This window comes from Lissotriton helveticus, chromosome 5_1 (assembly GCF_964261635.1).
Source record: "Lissotriton helveticus chromosome 5_1, aLisHel1.1, whole genome shotgun sequence".
NCBI classification, from domain to species: Eukaryota; Metazoa; Chordata; class Amphibia; order Caudata; family Salamandridae; genus Lissotriton; species Lissotriton helveticus.
In genome coordinates, this window is record NC_136065.1 from 2,037,548,071 (window position 1) to 2,037,562,638 (window position 14,568).

At 46.5% G+C, this 14,568-nt stretch overlaps 1 protein-coding gene across 1 annotated transcript in view; it reads left to right on the forward strand.

Moving 5' to 3' along the window:
• The window catches only part of LOC144756224 (complement C4-like), a 1,111,910-nt gene that overhangs the window by 1,000,340 nt on the left and 97,002 nt on the right, over nucleotides 1–14,568 (forward strand). Inside the window, exon 38 of the mRNA XM_078645841.1 lies at nucleotides 14,418–14,510. Within this exon, the coding sequence (XP_078501967.1) occupies nucleotides 14,418–14,510 (93 nt within the window). The remainder of the gene's footprint in view (nucleotides 1–14,417; nucleotides 14,511–14,568) is intronic.

Here is a 14,568-nt window from a genome sequence, read left to right on the forward strand (position 1 = left end):
AAACAAAAAGACTAAATAGCGGTGGAAGCCGTGAGAGAGGTGGCCATCTTGAGTGCCCCACAACAACAACAACAACAGCCCCGTGAGCGCCGATCAAGAGGGACTGTGAACTGGAGTACCGGAGCACAGCAGAACCCAGCAAGTAAGCCGCTGTAAGGGGTAATCGGCGACTAAGCGAGGAGGCAGCAAGGGGAAGCGCGAGCGGTCTCTAAGGCGAGCCGGCGGCCATCTTGGAAGGGGCATAAGACAGAGACAGTCCCGGAGAGCAGTGCGCCTAGGCGGAGAGCGAGCAGAGCCGAATGGAAGGCTAACGGAGAGAATAAAGAAACGGACGCACAGGCGCACAGGCGGAGCAGAACTAGTACACAAAAGCCACCCACCACACTTAGACAACAGGGCAGGGTAAACGGCGGCCATCTTAAGAGGGGCAGGAGTATACCAGCAACGAGGCAGAGAAGAACGCACGCAGAGTGCGAAGCGGGACAGAGAGAGTGGCCAAGGGAACATTGTACCAAGTAGCCAAGTAGCCAACAAGCATCAAAAAGACGATACTCAAACGGCGACCGTCTTATGAGGAGCCAAGAGGGTCCACCTCGAATACAATATAGCGGTGCAGAGCACGAAGGGGCAGAACCCTGGAGCCGGAAGCCACCGCAAGAGTGCCTGGTTGGGGACAGCGGCGAACCCTTACAAGGCAGCCAAGAAGGTGCGCTCGGCGGACGCTGACCGCAGACCCTGAGCCTACAGCTATCGAGGCACGAACAGACCACAGCGCCAACGGGTAGGGTGGGGGCTCCACACAAGAAAGGAAGGCGTAGAAAGAGAAGGAAATACAACAGCCTGCTACCAGCTCGTAACAGCACCAACTGCCACCCAGCGCTAACGCGGCGACTTAGGACGGCCACCAAGACATACTGAAGCGAGTGGAAGCGAAGGAGGAGGAAGCAACTACGCGGAAGCAGCCCTGGCGGAAGGGCGAACAAGAACGAGGACAATAAAGTGGCCCAGCAGATTCTCCTTCGGAAACACAGCAAAGCCAGAGGAAGCCAGGCCGCACGGCAAACCCAGCCCCAAACAGAAGACGCAACAAACAGACCAGCACAAAAAGGGGTGGACGCACGCACATCAAAGGATAAAAGGTCTGGGCGGAATGACTGCCAACGAAATCAAAAAGATCAAAACAAATCAAGAGTCACCAATCAAGCTGAAGACGCTACAGAGCACGGAGACAGCGATGGATCTGCTCCTAAAGAAAATAACAGAAGCCAACGACTTAGCAAAGGCCACAAAAATCTCCATGGACAATGTGCAACTAGAGCTTACAGCAATACGTGCTGACCAGAGCAAAATAGCTGGAAGAGTAGGCGAGACAGAGAGAAGAATTAGCGACATGGAGGACAAGTCGGTGACCATGGAAAAGGATGTTCGGTACATCTCAAAGGTATCCAGTGACCTACAAAGAACGCTAGCAGAACAAGAGGACAAAAACAGGAAAGGGAACATCAGACTCCTGGGCATACCGGAAGGAGAGGAGGAAGAAGCAGGCTCGTGCGCGGCACTACTTGAAGTATTAATACCAAAGCTGACCGGGCTAAACTTCGAAAGAACATTCGAAATAGACAAAGCTTACAGAGTGCCTGCCATAAAACAACCAAACATGAAGGGCCCGAGAACAATAATCTGCAAACCACTGAGAGCCAACCACACCGAAACCATTTTTGCCCTCGCACGTAAAGGCCAACCCCTCAACTGGAAGGGGAAAAAGATTGTCATCACACAGGATTTCTCCAAGAGCACAGTAGAGACAAGGAAGGCATTCCTAGCCCTGAGGGAAGCCATGAAAAGAGCCAGGATAACATGCAGCTTCGTAGGACCAGCAAGAATGAGGATAACAGACAGCAAAGGTACACGAACTTTTGACGACCCGATAGAGCTACGCGAATACCTACGAAGGCCAGACCAAGAGGAAATGGATCTGAGAAGCCCGGGGACGGCAAAAAGGAGAGCGTCCTCAGACGGTTCGGAGGCAGGCGACAATGGCACAGCAGAGCACGGCTAGAGTCACCGTCAAGCAACAGGGCTGATAAGACACTGACCAAATCAACACGGCTACCTCAAGCAAATAAACACACCTACCTCAAGACAAAGGACTACAGTACTAGTTAAGACAAAGGAGAGCAAGTCCAGAACTGGGCAGGAGATCTAACTTGGAACAATAACACACCCAGAACTTTTTGAACTTTGAGCCAGACTGAGAACACGAAGGCCAAGATATCCTTTACCAGAGCTTGATAATGAAGGTTGCGTGGAGGGATCCAACGTCCGGGGAGGCGGAGGGCGGAGAACCGCTGCTGTCGCACGTTTACAGTACTTTGACAGGGGGGAGGGGGGTGGGGGGGCGGGGGGTGAGGGGACGGAGGGGGGCGAAACAGGCAGCGTGGACAATCCTTGACTGGTGGGGCTATGTACTCTTTTCTTCTTTCCTACTTTCCCGTCACCTATTGACACACACTTCCCTATCACAACCCAGACCCCAGGGGGGGCACGAAGACAGGAGGTGGAAGTTGAGACCATACCAGAAGCAGAGATCGCACACAGGGCATAACCACGGGAGCGGCGAGTCCACAGGGTCACCATGAATACCCATAACACCCAGGGCCTAGCTCAGATCACATCTGACATCAAGATTGTGTCTCTGAACGTCAAAGGCCTCAACCACCCCATCAAGAGACGGAAAACACTAGATTACCTGAACAGACTCAAAGCAGACGTGTACGTGCTCCAAGAAACCAGGGTAACGACAGAAGACGCTAACAAACTTAAGGCAAACTGGATAAGCGAAATAGCTTGCTCACCAGCTATCAACAAGAAAGGAGGGGTGATAACAATCATAAGCAAGAAAGGGAAATTCAAGGCTATGGGCAGTACAGCAGACAAGGAGGGCAGGAGACTAGTCACAAGCATCAAGAGAGGGGAGGAAGTAATACACATAGCAAACATCTATGGGCCAAACGCCTCAAAGAAGAAGTTTTGGGAGGAAGTAGAGAACGAGCTAAGCAGGCTACCACTGGGAGAACTGGTGATAATGGCAGGTGACATGAATGAGGCTATGGACAATGCGACAGATAGGCATCCACATAGAACTAGCCACGCCACACAAGAACAGAGCATACTCAAAAACCTCTGCACCAAGCTTGGGCTAGCGGACCCATGGAGACTACAGCACCCCAGCTCCAGGGAGTACACATTCTACTCAACACCACACAATTCTTACAGCAGAATAGACTACATCCTCATGTCAAGCTCACACACACACTTGATAGACAGCACGGAAATAGGATCGATAACAGTCTCAGACCATGCCCACATCTCTCTCTCCATTAGCGGGAAACACAACGAGCTACCATGCAGGGGCTGGCGTCTCAATAGCGACATACTTGAAGACCCTACCAACATCGGTGAGATTGAGGAAGCGATTAGAGAATATCTCCTTTTCAATGACACAAAAGACACAGAGGAGGGGACGCTGTGGGACGCACTCAAAGCCACAATAAGGGGGAAGCTCATAAGCATCAAGGCAAGAATGAACAAGAAAAGAAGCAAACACATAATGGAACTGGAAGAGCAGATAAAGGAGCTGGAAAACAACCACATCGCAAACATACTAGACAGGAACACACTCACGGCGCTAACGAAGAAGAAGTATGAACTCAACAATCTGTTAAGCGAAAGAGCAACAACATGGATAAACAAATACAAATCCATAAACTTATGCTCGGCCAACAAAGCAGGAAAGGCGCTAGCAGGCTACCTAAAAGCCAAACAGAGGCAACACTCAGTCGCAGCGATCACAGACACAGACAAAATAACACACACAGGGAACAAACAAATCCTCGAAACATTCAGGAGGTTTTACAAGGACCTCTATACAGCTGACACAGCACTAAAGGCAGACGGAGGGGTGAACCTTCTCCAGAAGCTCGACCTACCCAAACTAAGCCACGAACAAAGCGAGGCGCTAGACCAGAGCATAACAAAAGAAGAGGTGGGGAGGGCCATAGACACACTTAAACCCAACAAAGCCCCCGGCCCGGACGGATTTACAGTGACCTTCTACAAAAAGTTCCAAAAGCAGCTTAGTGATATACTAGTGAGAGTATTCCGAGGGTGCGCCGAGAAAGGAAGGATGACAGACTTAATGGCAGAGGCAAACATCATTGTCATCCCCAAAGAAGGGAAGGACCCACAATTCCCGCAAAACTACAGGCCGATATCCCTAATTAACGTTGACTGTAAAATATACGCGAAAGTCATGGCAGCCAGAATAAACGCGTACCTACCCACCCTCATAGACAAAACACAGGTGGGATACCTGAGGAATAGGCTCTCGCAGGACAACACTAGACTGCTCTGCCACCTAATAAACCGCACGGCAAAGAGTACAGAGAAGGCAGTGATGATTGCACTAGACGCAGAAAAAGCCTTCGACAGAGTCTCATGGCCATTCCTAAATGAATGCATGCGCAAATTCGGGTTTGGAGACAAATACAGGGGAATGATAATGTCCTTATACAAAAACCCCCGAGCTCGCGTGGTAGTGAACGCAGCAGCATCGGAATCATTCACCCTAAGCAGAGGGACAAGGCAAGGCTGCCCCCTGTCGCCAGGACTATTCCTTCTGGCAATCGAACCCCTTCTCCACATGATCAGGACAAACACGAAGATCACAGGTGTGGAAGTGGAGGGTCATGCCTTCAAACTCGCAGCCTATGCGGACGACATACTCATCACCACAAACAACCCACGGGAATCAATCGGGGCACTGGTAAAAACAATAGAGGAATATGCAAGCGTCTCAGGGTATAAACTCAACAAGGACAAGTCAGAATGCAAACCCATGAATTGCCATACCACCAGAGCAGTACTAGGCAATTCAGGCCTGGCGTGGCAAACTAAGCCCCTAAAATATCTGGGGCTCCTCTTTGGGAGAGACCTCAGATCGACACTAGAGCATAATGAGGAAGCAATGCTGAAAAAGATCAAATTGAAACTGGACACTTGGGGTCCCAAATTCGTAAGCTGGTGGGGGAGAGTAGAGACGGTTAAGATGATGATCACCCCAATGCTCAACTACCCCCTGTCCATGCTACCGCTATCACTAACGACAGACTTCCACAAACAAATTGACAAAGCCATTAACCTGTTCCTATGGGGGGGGGAAAAACCCAGAATAAGTATAGCAAAACTCAGGCTGAAAAAAGAACAAGGGGGGTTGAACCTCACAAACTACAAGGCCTTCCAGTCAGCATGTCTGGCCAAACAAGGGCTACACTGGTTAGCGCCAACACCAGATTATGTGCCAGTATGGCTCGAGCTAGAGAGGAGCATTCTAGGGGGAGCTGACCCAATAATGGCCCTCACGGCAAACAAACATCCAGAAGCCAAAAACTCAATAATACGGAACACGAAAATAGCCCTACTAAGATTAGATAAAGAACTAGAAGTAAGCATCAGGAACTCCAAATGGGAGTCATTATGGTACAACTCCAAGATCACATACAAAGGGAAAACGCTAGGCAGCAAAGAATGGCTAAGCAGAGGCATAACCACACCGGCACAACTAGAGACAGGGAACAACCCACTCACCTACAAGATGATCCAACACACAACGGGCCTGCCAGACAAGGAATTCTACGAGTTCCTGAGAATCAAAGCAGCCATCACCAAGGCAAACCTTTCCAAACACAAACCAACCATCATACAGTACGCACAGAACCTCAACGCAACAGGCCACCAAACAGCGCAGATCTACAAAATAATCACACCACGCACCACCACCCTTAATGACAAAACGATAGCGTTCTGGGAGGGAACCATCCGCAGACCACTGAGTGAAGAAGAGAAGGCCAAATTATGGACATCGGCGTCCAAAAACAAGATCACACCACAGCTAGCACAAACAAAATTCTGGGTACTACACAGACTACACTGGACACCGGCGAAACTAGAGAGAGTAGGGGCCACTGACGACAGCGAGTGCTGGAACTGCCACACAGCAAGGGGAGACCTGGCCCACATGCTATACGAATGCCCTAAAATCAAAGCGTTCTGGGGAAAAGTATACGACCTAATAGACTCGATCACTGGCTGCCAGATGCAAAGAGGGCTTGCAGGGATAGTCACCGGCTTCCTAGAGCCAAAACTCGAATCCAAAGAAATGCGAGATTTGGTTGACATGCTCCTAACGGCAGCGGTCAAAAATATTCTGCAGTACTGGAAGACCGCCAGCAAAGCCACCTTCAAGCGCTGGTTCAACTGGGTAACATTCCTCCGAGCAGCAGACAACATCACTGCCAAACACAAGGCAGCGAACCACACAGCCAAAGTGAACATGTGGGCGGCTCTAGACGAATACCTAAAACGATAGCGCCCCCCCCCCCCCCCCCTCTCCTCTCTCTTTTCTCTCTCTTCTTTCTCTCTCTCGGGCTCGGGGCACCACCGGGCACTAATGTATACCATGTATATGCGAAACTTACCTTATTCATTTCAATAAAAAAAATTTTGAAATAAAAAAAAAATAAATTAAATATATTAATTTAAGTAATTTTTAAAAATAAGTATGAGTATAAGAGTATATGTTTTGGGGTACTGAGGTATACGTTTTGGGGTGTTTGGGTATTTTTAGGTTTCAGGGCTGGGTTTGGGTTTTGGGGTACAGGGGTATTTTTAGGTTTTAGGGCAGGGTTTGGGGTTTTGGGATACAGGGGTATTTTTAGGTTTCAGGGCTGGGTTTGGGTTTTGGGGTACAGGGGTATTTTTAGGTTTTAGGACTGGGTTTGGGTTTTAGGGTACAGGGGTATTTTTAGGTTTCAGGGCTGGGTTTGGTTTTTGGGGTACAGGGGTATTTTTAGGTTTCAGGGCTGGGTTTGGGTTTTGGGGTACAGGGGTATTTTTAGGTTTTAGGACTGGGTTTGGGTTTTGGGGTACAGGGGTATTTTTAGGTTTCAGGGCTGGGTTTGGTTTTTGGGGTACAGGGGTATTTTTAGGTTTTAAGGCTGGGTTTGGGTTTTGGGGTACAGGGGTATTTTTAGGTTTCAGGGCTGGGTTTGGTTTTTGGGGTACAGGGGTATTTTTAGGTTTTAGGGCTGGGTTTGGGTTTTGGGGTACAGGGGTATTTTAAGGTTTCAGGGCTGGGTTTGGGTTTTGGGGTACAGGGGTATTTTTAGGTTTTAGGGCTCGGTTTGGGTTTTGGGGTACAGGGGTATTTTTAGGTTTCAGGGCTGGGTTTGGTTTTTGGGGTACAGGGGTATTTTTAGGTTTTAGGGCTGGGTTTGGGTTTTGGGGTACAGGGGTATTTTTAGGTTTTAGGGCTGGGTTTGGGTTTTGGGGTACAGGGGTATTTTTAGGTTTCAGGGCTGGGTTTGGTTTTTGGGGTACAGGGGTATTTTTAGGTTTTAGGGCTGGGTTTGGGTTTTGGGATACAGGGGTATTTTTAGGTTTCAGGGCTGGGTTTGGTTTTTGGGGTACAGGGGTATTTTAAGGGTTCAGGGCTAGGTTTGGGTTTTGAGGTACAGGGGTATTTTTGGGTTTTTAAAAAAACGATGTTAAATTAATTAAATAAAAAAAATTAAATAAAAATAATTAAATTAAATTAATTAAATTAAATTAATAATAATTTTAAAATTAATTAAATTAAATTAATTTAATTAAATTAATTACAATTTTAAAATTAGTTAATTTAAATAAATTAAATTAAATTAATTAAATTAGATTAATTACAATTTTTTTTTTAAAGATATACTTACATTGTAATGGCATGCGTTGTAATAGCATCTGCTATGTAATGTCATGCGTTGTAATGCCATGCGATGTAATGGATCCTGCGTTGTAAAAAATGCGTTGTAACAGAATGCGTTGTAATATCTCGCGTTGTAACGTCATACATCCGTAATAGTGGTTGCTGCACAGCGATTGCGTCAGCAACAGACCTCTCTTCCTACCCCACACAAAGCTAACAGTGGTGGCTGAAACCTTGCCAATGGGTAAGAGCAGCCTCTTAAGAGAGGTGGAGATCAGAGTACTTGCTCCACATCAACCTCCTGCATTTATAGGCCAGCCGCTTGCCGTTGATGGCCTTCCTACCATTCATCAAAGGGACGCTGGTGCAGGTGCTCACAAACACCACCACTATCATGTGTTATTGCAACAGAGGTAGAGTGGACTCGTGCACCCTTTGCCAGAATGCCTTATGCCTCTGAAATTGGCTGGAAAACCACGGTATTTTACTTGTGGTTCACCACTTGGCAGGATCTCTAAACATCAGGGTGGACAAACTCAGCTACCGACGCCTAGAGGATCTTGAGCGGCATTTATATTTAGCGGTAGCACAAGGTATCTTCCAAAAATGGGGAATACCTTGAATCGATCTTTTCACCACCACCAAGATTGTAAAAACTGTGCTTTTGGCTCCCCACAAATGCATCTATTAAAGTGTCCCATTGGCCAAAATACCCTTAAAGTTGAGGCATTCAGTTTTGAAGCGTACAGGGATGTTGTTCCTGGTCCTGGGTGCAAGGATGGAGAAGGCCTTTTCCCTTGTTCTTTTTTTTCTTTCTTGCACTTCTTTGTCTGCAGTCTGATGGTACCTTACATCGGTGTTCCAAAATCCATTCAGGTGGCGAGTTTGTAATCAAGTGAGTCGAGGTGCCGGTCAGGATGGAATTGTAAAGATGAAAGTGGCCTGTGCACACCCAAACATACCCTCTCTCTGGTTCACGAACAACAAAATCCTGTTGCCAGTGCTTCACATGCCTTTTTGCCATTCATCTGGGGAACATTGTCTCTAATATGTATTCCACAATTCTTTGAAGTGAGTTTTCTGAAATCCCAGATGCCTAAATTCTACACATGGAATTTACAAGGCATTGGACAATAGTGAAGCAGATGCACATTGAGAACGTAGAACCCTAAACCACCCTGAGAGTGGGAGGCTACACTCTTTCCCAGGAGCTTGCCCAGTGCTCATCGGTGCTCATAAATGAGTTTCATACTTAATATATTCGTCTTTAACTGATGTGCTTTAATGCTTCAGGAGAATATTATAGGACAAACTGAAAAGTCTTGAACAATGCTGTAAGCTTAGTTAAGCAGTTCTTGGCACAGGTGGACATAGGATGTGTTTCAGACCCTCGACTTTCCTACTGAAAAACATTGACCACTGTATATGGCCAGTTGGCTCAGGGCAGGTGTGAGAGGCCTAATCCAGCTGTCCATTATGTGCTCAAACCTGAGTATGGTTCTTTTGATATACAATAACTTGTAGTGTTCCTAGTGTGAGACGAACATGAAGTCCCGTCTTAATTAAAATGGTATCTGCATACCCACAGAGGTTAGCATGTGTCCAGGAAACATTCTGAAGTTTAATAGGTCTGAACGAGTGCAGGTGAGCGAGGACAACCCTACCCCCGTGAGACTCTCGGTGAGATCGTGGATCATTGCTCACATCGTGTCTCTCAGTCAGATGCCCTTCCGCCACCCCCCCCCCAATAATTGGCGCACAAGTATAAGTTAGTATGCTCCCAAATGCAATGTCTGCACAGGCGAGTTGGGGAGTTGCTTGTCCTGATTAACACTGTTGCTGCATGGTGAGCACGGTGTTCATGAGGTTCCTGAAGTTTTAGACACGCAAATAACTACTATGAATGCTCTGAATGGTCTAACACAGCGGACCTGGCATTCAAAATTAATGCTGTGTTCAAAGCGGTCCCTGCACTCTCCACTAACTAAAATGGCGGGGGCCATAAAGAAGAGCCATAAATCTCCTCCACTGCCCACCAGATGACCATGAGGCTACATACCAATGAGCTCAGGGGTCACCAAAATAGAGATAAGACGCGCTCCTCTCCTCCTTGCATCACTGGAGCTGTACCTTCTCCTCCCCACCAACTAACATAGATGATGGACTAACCAGACCTGCCCTAGAGTAGAAAGGGAAACCTAACTCTCTAAAGGACTTCAACAACAGACAAAGGACTACTACAAAAGACGCTGGTTTCTGCATGTGCTACTCGGGAGGCCATCTGAACATAACCTAAGAACTGGCCTTTATATACCAATCCCACCCACCACAGACTTAACTTTACCTGTATTTTGAACATTTGTAATGTTCAAAACACCTCTTATACCTATCAATGCAGTATTATACTTCTACCCGTATTTTTAACACCTGTAATGCACAGACTATTACCTCAGATACCTTGGTTGCTAACTAATGTCATTTCCGATTTTTTGATTTTTGACTCATGTACACTACTGGCTTCATCTGTGTTCTGCTCTTATATTCGATCAGCAGTATACTTGAACCTGTATTCTGCACTATTCTGCACATTTCCGCAACCTACACCCATCCCCGCTTTCCTCTCCTGTTATGCACCGATTGCTCTCCCATATATCGCATTCTTCTTTTGTATTCTGCACTATTCTACACAGTTCTGCAGCCTGCACACATTCTCACTCTTCTCTCCTGTATTGCACCGACTGCTACCTCATATATGTCTGGCTGCTCTCTAGGGTCATCTCTACCTGTATTTTGAACATTTGTAATTCACAGACTGCTACCTCATATATTTTGATTGCTCTCTAGTGTCACTCCTACCTGTATTTTGAACATTGGTAATGCACAGTTTGCTACCTCATATTTCTTGGTTGCTAATTAATGTCACTTTGATCTGTGATTTTTGATTCATGTAATTGCTGTCTGCACTTGTATCCTGCCCTTATATACTATCAGTACTATACCTACACTTACACCTTGTTCTCTGTAATTTAACGTTCCTCAGGACTGAGTGTCTGCCTTTCTACAGTGGTATAATATGTTGCTATACCGTATGCTATTATATTATATGTTCACAGGGGTATTTTATTTACAGGGGCATTATATTCCCAGTTGGATCTTGCACATTTCACTCTTCCTTACCTGTAATGCACCGATGTTACCTCATATATTTACATCATATATTTACACTCCAGACGAAGATAGGGTGTCGGCATTTTACAGTGATATTATTATAGGTATATATTCCTAATTGTATCCTACACATTCCACTTTTTCCTCACCTGGATGCACCGAGTGCTACCACATATATTTACTCGCCAGACGAAGATAGGGTGTCTGCATCTTACAGTGGTATTATTATACGTATATATTCCTAATTGTATCATTATTATGTATATGTATCTGTATCTGTATCTGGATGCATCTGTCTGACCTGAATCTGCTGTTGAGTCCAACTATGCTCCCACATGTACCTTCCCCACCCCAATTGATATGTACTCACATGCTATAACCTTCTTCTGTAAAGCGCTCTGATATCTGCAAAGATCTTGTTCGCGCTATATAAAACTTTCAAAATAAAATAAAATAAATAAATAAATAGTGCCCATAACATGTACAAATATGTCAAAGTTGTTTATAGCAAGGTCTGAAAGTGTAGAAGCCTCAACACTAGTATTCGTAGATTCGGGTCGGTTGATTAGGGTACAGCAGTTGTTGGTTAATTCGGTAAGGCAGTTGACGTTGGCTAATTAGGGTACAGCTGTTGATGTCGGTTGATTAGGGTATGGTATTTGGTGTCAGTTAATTGGGGTACAGCAGTTGGCATTGGTTGATTAGGGCATGGTAGTTGATGTCATTAATTAGGGTTCAGCAGTTGACGTCGGTTTATTAGGGTTCGGCAATTGAAAATTCTTTATTAGGGTATGGCAGTTTATGTAGGTTAATTAGGGTACAGCAGTTGAGGGCAGTTGATTACAGTATGGCAGTTGACATTGGTTAATTAGGGTTCGGCAGTTGAAGTCGGCTGATTAGGGTACAGCAGTTGATGTCGGTTGATTAGGGTTCGCCAGTTGACATTGGTTGATTAGGATACAGCAGTTGGAATTTGACTCATTGCAAAGCGTACTAATACCACGCGTGCCATTACAATGGGTGCCATTACAACGCGTGTATTACTACGCGTTGCAATTACAACAACATGCCATTACATCGCATACTTTTACCACGCATATGCTTTTACCACGTATACCATTACAATGCTAAGGCATGCGTGGTAAACCTATACTCATGTTAAAAGTATGCAATGTAAGTGACACTACCCTGCCCTGCCCTAAACCCTAATTTAGTACCCCTGCACGACCCTCCCTAACCTCCAGTACTCTCCATACATCAACACTAACCTGCACGACACCCTGACACTACCCTTAACCCAACAACACCACCCTGCACTAAACACACCACGGCAATACCCTAAACCCTAAAACACTACCTCCAGCACAACTCTCCCCCGACCCCCAGTGAGCTCCTTACACTTAAACACTACCCTGCACGACCCCCCAACACTACCATAAACCCTAAAACACTCCCCTGCACTACACACACGCCACAGCACTACCCTAAAACCCTACCTCCAGCACAATCCCCCCAAACCCCAGTCCGCTCCCTACACTTAAACACTACCCTGCATGACCCCCAACACTACCCTAAACCCTAAAACACTACCCTGCACTACACACATACCGCAGCACTACCCTAAAACACTACCTCCAGCACGATCCTCCCCAGACCCCCAGTCCGCTCCCCACACTTAAACACTGCCCTGCACAACACCACGACACTACCCTGCACTACACACACACCACAGCACTACCCTGAGCCCTAAAAAACTACCACCACACAACCCTCTCCCGACCCCCAGTCCACTCCCTACACAAACACTACCCTGCACGACCCCCTGACACTACCCTAAACCCAACAACACTACCCTGCACTACACACACACCACGGCACTACCCTAAAACACTACCTCTAGCACGACCCTCCCTGACCCCCAGTCTGCTCCCTACACTTAAACACTACCCTGCACAACCCCAGACACTACCTAAACCCTAAAACAGTACCCTGCACTACACACACACCACAGCACTACCCTAAAACCTAAAACATTACCACCAGCACGACCCTCCCCCAATCCGCTCCCTACACTTAAAACTACCCTGCACGACCCCCGACACTACCCTAAACCCTAAAACACTACCCTGCACAACACACACACCACAGCACTACCCTAAACCCTAAAACACGACCACCAGCACGACCCTCCCCCGACCCCCAGTCCGCTCCCTACACTTAAAAACTACCCTGCACGACCCCCGACACTACCCTAAACCCTAAAACACTACCCTGCACTACACACACACTACAGCACTACCCTAAACCCTAAAACACTACCCCCCCCAGGTCAAACCCCTTACCTCGCACTCCTCGTGGTTCCTCTCCCTGGTTCCTGCTCAGCTTCATGCCGGCTGAGGGGCAGTGCACGATGCACGTCGTTGTGAGGAAACGGAAGAGCCTCAGTTTCTCCACAACAAGGTGGATCGCCATTACATCGCATGCATTGTAAAAGCGCATGCCATGTAATAACATGCGTTGTAATGGCTATGTGTTGTTACATCGCATGCGTTGTAACGTTTGCGATGTAATGGTATACAGTGAAACAGCTGGGTTGTAATGGCTGTTTACCCAGCAGTTGACGTCGTTTAATTAGGGTTCGGCAGTACTCTGCCATAATTCTGAAGTTTAAATAATGACCTGCACTTCTATTGACTCCATAGCATGGACTTGCAAAATATCGGCAAGATAAGCAGGTGTGGAATCAATAGTAAATATATACTTCCCAGTGCATAGCTTTCTTTGATAATAAGTGAAAGTCAACCTCGTTGAGTCGATAAATGTGCGGCCTATGTTGTGATATACACCCAGGTACAACATATTTAGAACACAGTTGTCATTGTGAGTTTTTTGATAAATCCGTACTTAGGCACAACTACCTGAATCCAGATGTGGACCTGAAATAATTTACTCTGGGGAAATTGGGCAATAATACAGAAAATGTGTATTAGAATGGACCCACGTGTTGTTCCCCATCCCAGCCTGGGCAACTCATAGTAGAGGGGTAAAAATAATTTACTGGGGGGGTGGACTCAGAATGGGCCTCGGTTCGATGGGGTATTTTGGGGCTATATGAGATTATGCCTGAGATTTTGATAAAGGGGCAACTTCTACCTACTTTCCCCAGTAAATCCAGAAATACAGTTTTAAGTTGATTCGATGGATATACGTCTAGAGGTGACAAAATATAGTATAAGCTATTTCCCTTTACCCTTGGGTGTGGAAAGCTGATGTAGAAATTAAGGTCAAGATGATCTAACCATTTGATGGAAAGGTAGGTGAGAGCATGAATCTGCACACTGATATCAAGCCATAAGTCTAAAATATGATCCTTCTCCTTCATGGCAAAGTCAATAACTTGTTGTACTTGGATCAAAACATGACTTATGAAGGGTTTGTGTTTATTTTAAAGGCCCTTGCCCTAAAAAGACTACGACCTTGAGCATAGAAGATGACGTGGAGCCCCGACACAAGCATGCCTGTTACAGCCCCAGAGTCAACTATGGTAAGTGAGGGGGAAGGATGGGTAAAGGGTAGGCTTAGAGAAACAGAGATTGGATTTT